A 16,966-nucleotide genomic window follows, 5' to 3' on the forward strand; every position below is an offset into this window, starting at 1 on the left:
GATACTCGGCGTGTTGGTGATGATCCTTCACCGGCGGAAAGCCGGGAGGATAATTGCGAGAACTGTATATCTGGGAGGTAGGGACAGTCCTCTTCCTACCGGTCGATTCATGATGAAGTGAGGAAGCTACTTTCTTCTCTTCTTCTCCAAACCGGTTACTCGTTCGGTGCATGCTGTCCACCTCTGTAACGGGAAAACCGCAACAGAATCCGTTCGTAAGCGAGGCGGAATAGGACTGACCTATGGGACGTCTAGCCCCACAGTGCCAGCCGCTGTCAAAACTGCTACACGATTACTTCCAGCATTGCCGACAACGACCGGCACTGGGGAAAGACTTTGTGTAGTTCTTCTTGTTTGCTGCTTCGGCGCTACTGTGATAGCTGTTCCATCTCGAAATGGATATCTCGATGGGCCTTCTCCAGGCGATAGCAGGTGGTGATGTGGAAGAAGCGTATCGTCGATGCTGTCAGTCAAACCTGAAAGAGCATAAAAAAGCAGTACCAGCGAGGTAATTGACAACTTCGGAACTGACCTGAGGAAGGTCCAGCCTCACAATGCCAACCGCTGTCGTACAAACTACACTATTATGCCCACGAACACCGACTGCGGTCGGTACTGGGGATAGACTTTGTGTAGTTATGCTCGTTTTCTCGTAGATGACGATCGGGTTACTCTGGTTTGTGGGTTTGTTGGTTGAAGTGGTAATATCGGTGTTTCTATCGGCCACAGAGGTGAATTCACTATCGACGGGTTGGGGTATGACGGCCCGGATTGTTCCTTCATCCTGCTGTGCTTGCGTTGGAAGGAGTACTACACTTTCCTCTCTTCCAAACCGATCTATCTCGTGGTCAGTATTCGTGCTTGGGTTGTCGTTGGTATCCAAACGTTGATGAAAATGAGAATTATCGAAGAGGCTGGCTAGGAGACGTCTCGGTAATCTCAATTTCATCGTCTGAACAATCCATGGTTTCGTTGGTGGTAGTGGTAGCGGTTCCTTTGGGTGGTGAGCTCAAGTTATTCGGTGAGGTTGTCGTGGGTTTACTGAACGGGGTATGTTGTTTCTGCGGTCTTCCCGAATCCGTATTAACCGCTGGCGAGTTGTTCCTGGATCTCGTTACTGGCCCTATTGGCTGGTTAGTTTGCTTCTGTCCTTTGCAGTGCTGTGGTTCTTCTTGATTGGCGAACTGTTGCTTCATCTGATGGATGTACGTCATCATTTGCTCGATTTTCTCGTCCTTGCGTTTGGTCTCCGCCAGAAGTTTTGCGATCTGCTCATCCTTCCTCTTCATTGTTAGTTCTAACTCTTTCAGCTTGCTAAGGATCTCATTCGGTTGTGCTGAGCATAGCTGCCTTTACTTAGGTGTTCAGCTCGTTTACGTGCTTCCGGGAATGTTAGATTGTCGCAGACTTTTATTCTTATGAACTCCATTTCTTTTTTATAAACAGGACATTCGTGGCCTTCACAATTCCGACGGTATGCAGTTTATTAACATTTTTCTTCGCCGTATTGTTCTTTCGAGCAGTTAAAGCATCTCTGAGGGCCAGGACAGCGAACGCGTGTATGGCCGTAGTTGAAGCACCCGTAATAGACCATCGGGTTCGGGATATAGACGAGTAGGAACGTGAAGCAAATCGATCTTCATGTATTCCGGGTATATGGTCTTACAGAAAGTTAAGATGAGTGCTGGCGTATTCATTCTCTTTTCGGCTTCTTTACGTGTAATTCGCTGTACACGAATCACTCCCTGGTTTGAAATTTCTGCTAGAACATCTTCTTCTTCCATCTAAATCAAATCGTAGCAGGAAATTACGCATCTGCTCACATTCAAAACTCGAAGGGTATAACGTGACCGCCATCTTGGATCACACCACTAGACGTTGGTAAAAACGCTGTGGCACGGTCACCCGATACCAACCCCAAATGGACAAAAAAGGTGAAGAAAGGAAAAATCTTACCTTATTTGCCCCTTCAACGTCGAATTTTTCGGAGTGTTCTAACAATTTTGGTACTCACCGTAGGCAAGCAAAATCGTAACTACCTTTTTTCCGCTTTTACGTAGCCAAGAGAAACGCACTTTTTTTTCAAATTCGCCAAAAAAACGAACTTTTACAATTTCACCCTTTCGACCGTTCCAACACTTTTGGCACGCACTGTAACGTCCAAACGTTGTTGATACGCACTGTACTATACTAAAGCACCACCAAATCGCAAGTTAAATTTTTTTCTAATTTTTTCAAAACTTTTCGCGGTTTTTTACGGATTGAAAAATATCCCCGGTTCAGCGCACCGTCGTCACACTCGCGGCCTTCATCCACAGCGGGCGAATGAAAACCCGGCGGACAACCACTGCGATGGCTGTTTGTTTACTTATAGTACCGCGTGGATAAAACTAAAATGCACTTATTTCAGCCGTTTCTTTATCGATTTTCACCAAATTTTCACTGTTAGTCACTGCAGAAACACTTCACTCGTTTATTTGTCGTAAATTGGACCGCTACTATCGCGAAAAAACGGCAAAACACGCTGTGTAATTTACGAATGCGCGTTGTTGATACCGTGCGGCACAGTGTTTCCAACTCAGATGACCGCAAATCATATTTTTCCAGAGACGTTCTACAAAAAGCTTCGTCACTTCGTCGTTTGTCGATGTTTTTGCATAGAAAAATTACAGCATGTTATTTTTTTTTTTTTTTTTTTCCAATTCGTTTATTTGATAAGGCAGGTTTGCGTTAGCTTAAAGGTGCCAATTTTGTTTTGTTTTACATTTTAAATTACTTAAAACTAGGGGATTACATATTGATTAGCTATACATATACACAAGGGGGTAATATAATTTTCGTAAGATTAGGGGGTCATTTAGTTTTTATGGCAATATGGTTTGACATTTTTAGCAATGAGATTATTGGAGCAAATAATGTTTAACTAAGGGGGAAAATTTTTACGACTATCTTAAAAGTAGAAATAATTATAGGGCGTGATTAAATTTTGTAGAGATTCGGAGACATTAATTAGAGTTATTTTATGTGGTAGTAGAGTTGGGCATTTTCAACGAGATCATATAATATAATAGTTAAAACTAGAAAAGGCAAGAAGAGCTAAATGCTTCATGATATATGGGGGGGGGGGGAAAGGGGTGTTACTTCTGTGTATAAGAGTCAGGGGAAGTAGGGTGGACAAACATGGCAGGGGGAGAACATTATTTCAGTTTCAGACTTCGGGAGATCAACGGATGGATTACAGAATCAGGGTGGCCTTCATCAGGAAGAATCATGTACTGGGACGCCGGGTGGTCGTTCTTAAGATGGCAGGGGTTTCTCCAGACGATTTCGTAGTGCGGCTCAGATGTTGATCGGCTACATTTCGAGTTGTGCGTGTGATGTTCGTGCTTTAGGTCCCGTGTTTGTTGGCTCATTTGACAGGGATGTTTTGTGTCGCCTTGGAGTCGCATCAAACCATCGTGGGTGTATGGTACAGGTGGAAGAGAGCGTTTCTGAGAATGATAAGGAAAAAGGGGCAGTTAAAGTTGGATATTGATGGTTTTTATGAAGGTGTATATAAGGGACATATAGAGGACATCGCGGCTTGCCAACACATCTCGAACCGGGACGTTGGGTGGTCTTCCTCGGGCCCGGAGGGTGTCCATAAGCCGAGACCTGGCGAAACTGTACTCGGTGCACGCCCAGACTATGTGCTCTATATCGTGATAACCGTCGCCACAAGCGCAGATACCACTCTCCACGAGCCCAATACGTCGGAGATGTGCATCCAGCGTGTAATGGTTCGCCATGAGTCGAGACATCACACGAATGAAGTCACGACCCACATCCATCCCCTTGAACCAAGGTTTCGTCGATACCTTAGGGACTATCGAATGTAGCCACCTTCCTAGCTCCCCATTGCTCCACGAGGTTTGCCAACTTTCGAGGGTTCTCTGATGAGTAATAGTGAAAAATTCGTGGAAGCAAATTGGTCTTTCAAAAACGTCACCTTCAATGGCACCCACCTTAGCTAAGGAGTCCGCCTTCTCATTGCCCGGAATGGAGCAATGAGAAGGGACCCACACCAAGGTAATCTGGAAAGATTTGTCAGATAAAGCACTCAGTAGCTCCCGTATTTTCCCCAAAAAATACGAGGAATGCTTTCCATGTTTCATCGAGCGAATAGCGTCAATAGAACTCAGACTATCCGAGACGATGAAGTAATGGTCTGCGGGTAATGTGTCAATGACTCCAAGGGTATACTGAATAGCAGCTAGTTCTGCGGCGTAAACTGAAGCAGGGTCACTGAGTTTGTAGGAGGCGGTGAACTTTTGATTGAAAATACCGAAGCCAGTGGACCCTTCGAGTTTTGATCCGTCAGTATAAAACATCTTAGAACAGTCGACTTCTCGGAATTTATTATAAAAAATGTTTGGAACCACTTGTGGGCGTATGTGGTCCGGAATTCCACTAATCTCGTCTTTCATGGATGTGTCGAAGAAAACAGTAGATTCAGAAGTATTTATGAAATGCACACGGTTGGGATTGTAAGAAGAAGGATTAATATTTTGCGCCATGTAGTCAAAGTACAGGGACATAAAACGGGTCTGAGAATTGAGCTCAACAAGCCTTTCGAAATTTTCAATCACCAACGGGTTCAAGATATCGCATCGAATGAGCAATCGATATGAGAGTTCCCAAAATCGATTTTTCAGCGGGAGAACGCCCGACAGGACTTCGAGACTCATCGTATGGGTCGACTGCATGCACCCTAAGGCGATACGCAAACAACGATACTGAATTCTTTCGAGTTTGATGAAATGTATGTTCGCGGCGGATCGAAAGCAGAAGCATCCGTATTCCAGTACCGACAGTATCGTTGTTTGATACAACCTAATTAGGTCTCCTGGGTGGGCACCCCACCACGTTCCGGTTATTGTACGAAGAAAGTTGATCCTTTGTTGGCATTTCTGTTTCAGATACCGAATATGGCATCCCCAAGTACCTTTCGAGTCGAACCAGACCCCTAGATATTTTACTGTGAAGACCTGAGCTATAGTTTGACCCATTAATAGAAGCTGTAGTTGTGCTGGTTCACGCTTCCTAGAAAATACAACTAGCTCAGTTTTCTCCGTAGAGAATTCGATACCCAGCTTAATAGCCCATGCAGACAAATTGTCCAAGGTATTCTGTAATGGTCCTTGTAGATCGACAGCTTTGGGTCCCGTAACAGACACCACGCCATCGTCTGCAAGTTGTCTTAACGTGCAGGAATTGTCAAGACATTCATCAATGTCGTTGACGTAGAAATTGTATAACAGGGGGCTTAGACATGAGCCCTGGGGAAGGCCCATGTAGCTAAATCGTGTTGTCGATAAGTCACCATGCGAAAAATGCATGTGCTTTTCCGACAACAAGTTTAGTAAAAAGTTGTTTAAAGTCGCTGAAAGACCATGCTGGTGCAGCTTCTCTGAAAGAATGTTGATAGAAACTGAATCAAAAGCCCCCTTTATATCTAGGAACACTGATGCCATCTGCTCTTTACTAGCATAGGCCATTTGAATTTCGGTTGAGAGCAACGCAAGACAATCGTTCGTCCCTTTGCCTTTGCGAAAGCCAAACTGTGTATCTGACAGTAAGCCATTTGCTTCGACCCAATTGTCGAGGCGGGATAGGATCATTTTCTCGAACAACTTCCGGATACAAGATAGCATTGCGATCGGTCGATACGAATTGTGGTCGGAGGCTGGTTTTCCTGGTTTTTGGATGGCGATGACCTTCACTTGCCTCCAATCGTGTGGGACAATGTTAGCCTCAAGAAACTTATTAAATAAGTTCAACAAGCGTCTCTTGGCAGAGTCTGGCAGATTCTTCAACAAGTTGAATTTGATTCTGTCTGGCCCTGGAGCTTTATTGTTACACGACAAGAGAGCAAGTGAGAACTCCACCATCGAAAAAGGTGTTTCGTTCGCGTTATCGTGACGGGACGCGGCGCGGTAGATCTTCTGTGCCGGGGCGGAATCCGGACAAACCTTCTTGGCGAAATCGAATATCCAACGGTTTGAATATTCCACGCTCTCATTAGTACTGTTTCGATTTCGCATACGTCGGGCTGTTCCCCAAAGAGTGCTCATCGATGTTTCTCTCGTTAATCCGTCGACGAACCGGCGCCAATAACCGCGTTTTTTGGCTTTCATCAAACTCTTCATTCGCTTGTCTAACGTCGCGTACTGTCGAAAACTAGCGGGTAACCCGTCGTTCCGGAAGGTCTTAAACGCGGCGGCCTTCTCTGCGTACACGTCTGAGCACTCTTTGTCCCACCAGGGATTGGGAGAACGTTTTTGTATGTTCGCGCCGGGTACTGGCTTAGTCTGAGCTTGATTCGCGCTGTCGAGAATCAAGCCAGCCAAAAAGCTGTACTCTTCCTCCGGAGGAAGTTCTTGAGTAGATTCGATGTTGTCGGATATCGTGGCAGCATAGCTCTTCCAATCGATATTTCGTGTGAGGTCATACGAAATATTGATTGTTTCCAATGGCCTTGAGCCGTTATTGATTGAGACTACGATCGGCAGATGGTCGCTACCGTGGGGATCAGGGATTACCTTCCACGCGCATTCTAACTTTAGCGAGGTCGAGCAAAGGGATAAATCTAATGCGCTTGGGCGCGCAGGTGGGGGAGGAATCCGTGTCATTTCACCCGTGTTTAGAATTGTCATGTTGAAGTTGTCGCAAATATTGTGAATTAAAGAGGAACGGTTATCATCATAAAGGCAACCCCATTCCGTACCGTGAGAGTTAAAGTCGCCTAAAACTAGTCGCGGTGCAGGCAGGGATTCTATGATGTCATGTAGCCGGCGATGCCCAATCGCGGTGTTGGGGGGAATATATATGGAAGCTATGCAAAGGCTTTTGCCTTTGGTTGTTACTTGACAAGCGACAACTTCAATACCTGTTATCGAGGGAAGGTTAATTCTGTAGAAGGAATAGCGCTTTTTGATCCCCAAAAGCACTCCTCCATAGGGGGTGTCTCGATCCAGGCGAATAATATTAAAGTCGTGGAAGTTGAGATCTATGTCGGAAGTTAACCAAGTTTCACATAATGCAAATGCATCGCAACTCAAATTATTTATTAAAATTTTGAAGGAATCGATTTTCGGGATGATACTTCTGCAATTCCACTGTAGAACAGTGATCAAATCCGTGACCTCGTTCGATGAGTTAGCCATCGAAGGATACAATCGCTGAAAGGAGGGGCCATTTAGCAGTCAACTGCTTCAAAAATGTTCTTACTGTAGGGAGAAAAGCTAACATAAGACTTTTAATTGGATCAGTTATATTGAAAGTTTTTATTATCCAGTCCACAATGTCCGAGAGTTTGATAATTCCAGTGCCGCGATTATTCTCGAACTGAAACAGAGGAACACTTGGGATTTTTGATGTTCCGGGAAGTGCTGGGAACTCCTTCTCTGAGTTTAATCCTCCGAGACCAGGAGCTAATTGCTTCGGTTTGGTTGCAACACTTCCAATAGATGTGACTTTCGGAGTCCCGTCAAGGGATACCTTCTGGCCTTTACAACGAACTTTAGGAGAGGAAATGTTCCTCCTCTTCCTATAACTTCTAGGCGCCCTAGTAGATGTTCCCTCTTGTGGGTCATCAGCCTCGCCCTCGTTAGGAGGCAAGTGAGCATAGATGTTTGTTGAGGTTGGTGGTGTAGCTTTCTTTAGCATTTCTGCGAAAGAACGTTCGGATCGTCCCGCAAGGGAACGTTTTAGTTTATCCCCGCGTAGTTTGTACGCGGGACATGCCGAGATATCATGCAGATTTTCTGCACAGTAAGGACACTTCTCAGCATTCTTACTGCACGAATCATCTAGATGATTCTCCCCGCATTTTCCACAGCGGGCCTTATTGCTACAATGGGTGGCTGTGTGACCCAATTGTTTACACTTTGTGCAATTCATGACCCGCGGCACAAACAGACGCACAGGCAGACGAACCTTGTGCAAGAGGACGTAATTTGGCAAAGCGGTACCAGCGAAGGTCAACCGATAAGAGTTTGATTGGGGGTACGTTTTTGAACCATCCACCGCAACTACTACTGAGTGCAAACGCTTGCACTCGAGTATTTTCACTGGCTGAAGTATGCGGTCTCTAAAACGGCCAACCCCGTACTGCAGCAGATCCTCGCATGTCAAACTGTCATCGGTGACAACGCCTTCGGACTGTACTTTTACAGCTGGAATATACACGTGATAGTCCTTCGTAAAGTGCTCGCAGCAAGCAATATCGTTTGCCTGCTTTGAGTTAGTCAGCACGACCCTCAGCCTGTCTGAGCGGACCTTTTTTATTTCGATCACAGCCGAGAACCGTTCCGTTAGGTCTTTTGAAATCTGTAATAGATTCAGCGATTTTGTTTTGGGCCGAAAGAAGACCACAAAGGGACCGGTCGAGAGCTCTGGATATTGTTTGGGTCGGGGGAGAGCCTTAGGAGTCGACTCGATCTCCATTTGGCCATCCGGGGAGGAAGCCATCGACACCGTCAACGCACGGGGTCAGCACCCGCGCAGACGGGAAAAAGCCGTAAATGTATCAAAAAGGTAGATTTCACTTATCTGTATACTCGTTTCCCACGACGCACCAGTCCAGCTTAAATAGCTGGTTATTGTTCAATCCTCGCTTTACGAACAAAAGGTTGAGGAATGTGGCCTAACGGTTAACACACGCACAAAAGAATAAAAGTCCAAACCTCGAAGAGGCAGAGAATGGCAAAATAACCTTGAACGCGGATTACTGCACTGTTCTTTTTCCAACAGACCGAAAACAAAACACTTCTATCTCGATCGAGCGATGCGTAGAGACTGACAGCAGCATGTTATTGAAATGATATGCTATAATGTACAAAGGTTTTGATCAATTCGCCTCACGCAAAGTTCCAAAAAATATTTTTCACGCTGAAGCCCGCTTAATATTTAACCAACAATGTGATGAGAATGTTATTATTGAAGTCGCTGCTTGGAAATAATATTCTTATATACCAATTCCTATATTTCGTCAACTGTTGAATAAGCTGGATTTTCAAAAATGTGTTATTAAAATATTACAAAATTATTGATGATAATTTTTCATTCAAGTGTTTATGCGTTAATCATTAAGGGATGAAAATTCATCAATACATGAAAACGTTTTGAGAACTTGCAATGCCCGCATAGTCTATAGTAAATATATTATATGCTTCAATGAGACTATTGCAAAGTTCACCATCGACACGATATGATACAATTCCACTAGTTCATTGTTAATTATTTGATGTTCAATTTCTATTTCAGATTTATACGTGCCAAGCTAGCAACGGACATGTAGTGCCACCGCTTTCCACTGCTGTCAAATTAGATATGAAATGTGAGTATTCTTTGTTTCTAATTATACTACATCCATTCGATTTCACTAGATAGTAGTTGTTTTATAGGCAAATCTGTTTTTAGAATGATTGCAAAGTTTACAAGTAAGCAGTTTTTATACTCTCTATGCGCCATAAAAATATGCAACTAGAAAAGATCAGCTGAGATGAAAAAAAAAAACCATAACGCATCCAGCACGATATCAAAACCCATTAACTGAAGCTGATATCGTCTCGCGTGGCAATTCGCTGCCCTGTAAATAACATATTTTCCCGAACTTCTGCATAGCATAAAACTGGCCCGGTCTTTTTTCCCATCACAGCTCGTATAAGCGATATGGTTTTATTGGCCATCCTTTATTAACTGAGCTGCAAAGTTGGCACAGACCCGACATGTATGGTGGCAAACCAGCCCACACCCGATCCCTTAATGCAATCGCTTAGATCGTAGCTGGCGGGTAATAAAATCCATCTAACAACACACGCTGGGCGTTCGGTGTGATCACGATAGCTGCTGCTACTGATAATAATCGGCATCGTCGTGTTCATCGGCGACAGAAAATCCACAACCCGGCTCAGACGTCGTAAATCGCACCATCAAACCGTGCGTCGTTCGTTCCTTCCTTCCTTCGTTTCTTCGTTGCTATCAACCTACCACGGGATGAAGCAGTAAATAAAGTTATCGCATCTTCGTCAAATGTTAACTAACATATACGGAAGGTTGGTAACGCACAGCTCGCCTGCTCTGATGATGATCCACCGTTTTTAAGCTGATACTAATGCCAACACGCCAGCAACACCACTTTCAATTAGGGAAACTATTCTGACACCTCCCAATCTAGCTATCAGGTAGCACTGGTACTCGTTTTAACAATGCATCCCAGCACCCAGTCTAATGCTTCATCAGAAAACACAACGGGGTAATCCGGCGCCGTCAAATTGCATTCCTCTTCGTTCAACTTGAAATGGAGTGCAAACCACACGGGGCGATGAAATGCTGAGTTCGTATAGGGAGTGGGAAAGGGGTGACTGGGATCCACTTTCGACGGTTGTTTATTTTTATTTCTTAGGATCAACGCGAAAAGGTACTGTTACGACTGCAATAATACAATAATACGGCCACCAGCCCAGTGCTTCCTGACTCGTTTTTTTGTGTAGCGATGCTATCTCCTCATGTGATTGTTGTGATATACGCCAGGCTGGAATTTAAACTTATGCGAATTTTTTGATTTTACTTACAATTATATCACTTCTGAACTTACATTAGGTGATTAATTTGACCTATAATTCTTTAATTCGTCTAAAAAATCACGCCAATCGAACATTTTCCCAAAAAAGTCACAGTCAGGTGGGCGAAACGGGGTAACGTACTCCATGCGGTGGCTCCCGGTCTAGACCGGTTCGCAAATGTTGCATGGCAGCGTTCTACAAATGACAGCCGTTTTGACTGACATGTACGGAATTAGCCTAACAATAATGAAGGGTAGATTAGTGCGATGAGTTTTTGCTAATTGAAAACATGTAAAGTGCTTGTACAGACTAGCTTGGTGCCTGAAAAAGTCAGCAAGGTACACTCTAACTAGCAGATGTGAATTCCGACCATAGCTTCGAAGTAGAGCATCGGATTACTCAACACATTTAAATTTATATTGAGTGTAATCTTTTTCATTTCATCTATAGAAATGCTTTTGTTTCATCACTGGCAACATTTTTTTTTGGGATCAACTTTCAAGATTGAATGGGAGTTCATTTAGAAACGGATAAAATTCGATTCTGTTGATTGGTTGAACAAGAGGAAAGTTGTTGCACGTGGATGAAAAGTTTCAGACGAGGGAAAACTTTCGGAAAGTGTTATCAAATGAAACCCCAAGCTAACCTAAAGCAATCCATCTGAAGTGTTTCACATCACCCCTGCACTATCTCACATCCACAAGTTGGCAAACAAGTTCTCTACACCGAAATCTACTCACACTCATCTTCATTATTCATCAGCAGTCAGGAATACCTCCACCCCATCCACATAAACACACACACACACTCATTGTTCGCCTGTTCGGAAATAAATCCGGCGAAATGAGATCGTTAAATACCTCATGAAAACGACCTTACGACCGACCGGCTCGCCAATAGGACGACGTCTTGAAGAGTTGTTCTCGGAAAAGTCGTAAAACTTACGCCTCTCCAGCACCTCAGCAACCCTTGATTTTAGGCATCGGACACACAGTGACAATGCGACGTGTCGCATTCGGGTTTTTTCCCCCGTACACCACCCAGGGAAAGGAATTATAGCGCGCTTTGGCTGAAATTACGATCCACACTCTATATACCGTAGATGTCGTGCATGATAGCCGACATGCAGATAGTACGGGTGTCCTACTGAATTATGCCTTCGAATGCACGTATCACTTAAATTAACACCCGCCGTGATGCGATGACAGCACATTTCCGAGCCAGGAGCAGATTTGGTTCATATATTTTTATGAGCTATAAAATTGCAGTTCAGTTTCCGGGAAGCGAATTCCAGAAGGCGATATAATAGATGGGGAAGTAACTGGTTACGAATTATGATTAGGACATAATTTGTGCTGACGTGGATCGCAGTGTCGCCTTTGTGCAAGAATGAGTATGCAAGTAGATTTTAGGATTTTGCTAGTAACAGCAAAAATTGTACTTGATTGTGTGTGATTAAGAGTAGTCCTGTGTCAAATGTTTTGGTTTATTTGTTTTTGGAGCTAGCGCCAATCCAGCGTTGGCTTAGTCATGGCACTAAGTTAGTGTCAGATTCTGATGAGTCGAAGTCGATAAGCAAATTCAATTACTAATTTAGTTACAGGTTTGTGCTTTTAACGCACAAAGGCGATTTTAAACAATCTTCTCCTTAGTGGAGAAAAAATAGTTTTTACCTAAATTTTTCTCTACCAAGGAGAAATATATCGTAATAGATATTAGCAGGGCTGTAGAGAGAAATTACGGGCCCAGGGGATCTAGCAAAATGGCCCCCTCCATCATTGTAGATTTTTCGAATACAGAAACTGTTAAGCTTGAAATCTGAAAAATAAATATCAACTATTATGTATTTCATAGAGAACTATAGGAGAATAGTGCTGTTAATTTCAATGACTTATCATTTCAAAGGGTGGTACGGTCTTTTTTTTTTGTTTATTTTCCGTCGGTCTCTGTCCGCACTGTGTGCCCATCACTGACACCGGCGTCGTCTATAATCAAAGTTTTGTCAAACAACAATGATTAAGTTCAAATAGCATAAAATACAGAAAAATATTCAGCTATGCTTTCGTCATTTAATTACTGCCATCAAATTCTGTATAACCACCTCGTCCCATTTGTTCGCCACATACAGTTTACTTTGACAGTATTAAGTCTTCTTCAGGTTCCGCTTGATCTGGATGGACCAATATTCCTCGATAGGGCCGAGTTCTGGTGTGTTGGGAGTGTTCTTGTCCTTGGGCGCCACCAGATCCTTGTAGGCGTTATACCACTACATGTCCTTTTTCCGTAATGGCAGTATTCAAAATTCGGACAAAATAGCGTGGAATAATCGTATTGCTTCACGAAAGACGTTATTTTCATGCACTTTTTCACATAAATTTCCTTGTTGACGGGCTCGGTCGCAATGAAAATGTCACATCAAACCACAGGTACAGAAAGCCTGCCGAATCAGATATTTCTGTGTGATCTTCGACAGCTTCATATGCTTGAAAATATCGACCACTCTTCCTTCCGGTTGCCTTTACGCTGGTGGTAGTTGATTTGGTAACTTTTAACGGTTTCACTAACTTGGCGTGCAAGTACTTCGAATTCAGGCAATACGCGAGCAAAATTCCCCTGTGTTTCTTCTCTTGCTTGGACGTCACTGTCCAAGAGCAAATGAGGGATTCCATGAGAAACCGGCCGACCGCAAAATATGACCATCGTCGATTTGAACGAAACTTTGCAGGTGTGTTCGCTGTATGAATCTCCATGATATTCTCTGGCAATTGGAATATTTTGATACAAGAGTAATTTTTCAAAAGGGCGTAAACGTTTCTACGTGTGTGAATTTCAAATTTTTTTGTTCGATTACTATATTTTATACAGCAAAACTATCTGAGAACAAGTTACAGGGAATACTTCTATCCGAAAAAAAATATACACTGAAAAAAATGTTGTGTCATTTTTCAAAAAAACAAAAATTTATGATAAAAATTTAAATTGCGAAAAAAACCCATTTTTTTAAATTTTTTATATTTTGTTACCAAAAACCAAAAGAGAAAAGAAACATTTTGATTGTGATTGCATGATGGAGAAAAAATCGGTAAAAAAGTTTTTCTAACAATAACTTCGTACATGTTTTTAAATTTCATACTAATTGACATACAAAATTGTAATTTTATTACAGAATATAATTTTAAATACCATTTAAAATCGAAATGAATTTAACAAAAATCTTCCAAAATGCGATAGTTTTCGAGATATTTGAAATTTTGCTACTTCAAAAACAATTAATTCGTGTAATTATGCTCTTTTTAAAAGTTTTTCGCGTTACTCCATCAAAAAATGTCAAAAATTTAATGTTTATCGTTTTAAAGACGTAAAAGCAACCTTTTTAGTGTATTTGGATCATGGAGAAGCTTTCAATAAAAAAGTTTTCCTAACAACAACTTTTGATATTTTTTTATAATTCTTACTATTTGCAGTCAAAAATACAATTTTCTTTTTGAATATGATTCTAAATGCCATTTTAAATCGAAATGCTCTTAACAAAAATTTTCTAAAATGTAGTAGTTCTCGAGATATTTTAACTTTTGTTTTAACAACACAATTATTTTGTTTTATTACGACCTTTTCATAAGTTAGTCGCGTTTCTCCATCAGCAATAATAGGTTTTTCAAAAGGCCCGTAAACTGTCGTGCAACTTTCTCCTTGACATCAAGGCGATATTGTAAACCATTTGAAAGTAACATGAAAGCAACCAAAATATATTTCAACCATAGAGTCTGTTGATTAAACTATATAGCTGAATCATGTGTTGGTTGTTTTCATGTAACTTTAAAATGTTTCACAATATCGCCTTGAAGTCAAAGAGAAAGTTGCACGAAAGTTTACGAGCCTTTTGAAAAACCTATTATTGTTGATGGAAAAACGCGACTAACTTATGAAAAGGTCGTAATAAAACAAAATAATTGTGTTGTTAAAACAAAAGTTAAAATATCTCGAGAACTACTACATTTTAGAAATTTTTTGTTAAGAGCATTTCGATTTAAAATGACGTTTAGAATCATATTCAAAACGAAAATTGTATTTTTGACTGCAAATAGTAAGAATTATAAAAAAATGTCAAAAGTTGTTGTTAGGAAAACTTTTTTATTGAAAGCTTCTCCAGGATCCAAATACACTAAAAAAAAGTTGCTTTTACGTCTTTAAAACGATAAACATTAAATTTTTGACATTTTTGATGGGGTAACGCGAATAACTTTTAAAAAGAGCATAATCACACGAATTAATTTTTTTGAAGGAGCAAAATTTCAAATATCTCGAAAACTATCGCATTTTGGAAGATTTTTGTTAAAAGAATTTTGATTTTAAATGGTGCTTAGAATTATATTCTGTAATAGAATTACAATTTTGTATGTCTATTAGTATGAAACTTAAAAACATGTACGAAGTTATTGGTAGGAAAACTTTTTTACCGATTTTTTCTCCATCATGCAATCACATTCAAAATGTTTCTTTTCTCTTTAGGTTTTTGGTAACAAAATATAAAAAATTTAAAAAAAATGGGTTTTTTTCGCAATTTAAATTTTTATCATAAATTTTTGTTTTTTTGAAAAATGACACAACATTTTTTTCAGTGTATATTTTTTCAGACAGAAGTATTAATTCCCTGTACCTTGTTCTCAGATAGTTTTGCTGTATAAAATACAGTAATCGAATAAAAAAAATGAAATTCTTGCACGTAGAAACGTTTACGCCCTTTTGAAAAGTTGCTCTTGAGTCAAAACAATCTTATTACCTGTGGAAAATATTTAGTCTTGCATGACGGTGAAACGTGTAAAGTTTCATTAGAATCTAAGATGGTCGGTCACGATTTTAAAGATTTTCGGAAGGATCTTCGTGGAATTCCTCAAATGTCAAATTAAAAAAAGCCTACAAGAAGGCAAATGAGGGCTTTTTGGAATTTGTTGAATTTCATGCAAAGAAATTCGTCAAGTTTAAGCCGACCAAATTTTTATCGTAATTCTTTTTTAATATCTCGACGAAATTTGGAGTGGCTTTGAAAGTAGCCGATTTATCAATATATTCATATTTAATCCAGAAGTCGGTATTGCATGGATTCTTTCGAATCTTTGTCTGGTTCCACCTAGAATTCATTAAAAATGAACACATTCGGCCAAGTCGGTGCGCTACAACATTGCCAGTCTCTGAGAATACAAATTATCATTTGTTCGGTAGTGTTGCTGATTTTTTTTTTGGTTTCAGAGAAAACTAATTCAGGTGATTATCGCGAGTTCTTTATTTATATATTTGGTGCAATATTATTGAAGACCTCATAATTAAAACTTTGCAAAAATTGCGAAAATAGTAGCAAAATGATAATGGAAATAGAATTTAAGATGAGAAAAATAACAGAAGGAACAAACGAGGGAAAGCTAATAAACAGATACAATGAAACAGAAGACAAAAGCTACAAAATGACATTAATATAATGGAAAAAGTTTAAAAATACGCAAATAGTCAAAACTTGCCATTATCAAATAAAGAAAAAGATCCAAAACAGAGAAACAACAGAAAAAGGACAAAATTAAGACAATGAAAAATTTAAAAAATCTTGCATGTGTGAAAACCATTTGAATAAATAGCAAAATAAAACCGAATGCATAATTAAAACAATCAAATTATACGAAGGAAATGAGAAAGAAAATTGGAAAAGCATTGCAGAAATAGAAAAAATATTGCAAAATGGGTAAAATAGTGAAAACGGGTAAATAACGAAATTAAAACTAAAACATCATGAAAATTAAAAAGGAAGAAAAATTAATATAGCAAAAATATAAAAACAAGACTACAATAACAAATAAAAGAAATGAACGAAATGGATCTACTGAGATAGTCGTAAAAATAACAATTATACAAAATTTTTGAAATATGAAAATTAGTACCACATTTAAAAATTGAAAGCATGAGAACAGGGAAATAAGAAAATGTTAAAAATGTTTCAAAACAGAATAAATGATGAAATACAAGAATGGAATGAAAAAAAAAATAAAATAGCTATGAAAAATAAAAAAATGCTCAAAGAAGTATTAAAAATAAAAATAAATGGAAATAGATTGAAGAAAAAATAGAAAACAGGAACAAGTGGAAATAGCCCAAAAACAGACAATAGTGATATCATAGAAAACATGTAAAATCCAAATTGTTTGAATGGGTAGAAATGAAAATCCTAGAAGAAATTTAAAAAAAAGGAATATTATTGTGAAGAAAAACAAGAGAACAAGAGAAAATTCAAAAAATAAATGCTAAATTTTTTTTTAATGAAATGGAAAACCGAAAACATGCACAAAACATAAAAAAAATCAAGATAAAGTAAT

The 16,966-nt window shown here is 40.1% G+C and overlaps 1 protein-coding gene across 1 annotated transcript in view; it reads left to right on the forward strand.

The window, feature by feature from the left end:
- The window catches only part of LOC131685868 (nephrin), a 548,850-nt gene that overhangs the window by 418,316 nt on the left and 113,568 nt on the right, over positions 1–16,966 (forward strand). Inside the window, exon 7 of the mRNA XM_058969878.1 lies at positions 9,307–9,379. Within this exon, the coding sequence (XP_058825861.1) occupies positions 9,307–9,379 (73 nt within the window). The remainder of the gene's footprint in view (positions 1–9,306; positions 9,380–16,966) is intronic.

This window comes from Topomyia yanbarensis, chromosome 2 (assembly GCF_030247195.1).
Source record: "Topomyia yanbarensis strain Yona2022 chromosome 2, ASM3024719v1, whole genome shotgun sequence".
Lineage (NCBI taxonomy): Eukaryota > Metazoa > Arthropoda > Insecta > Diptera > Culicidae > Topomyia > Topomyia yanbarensis.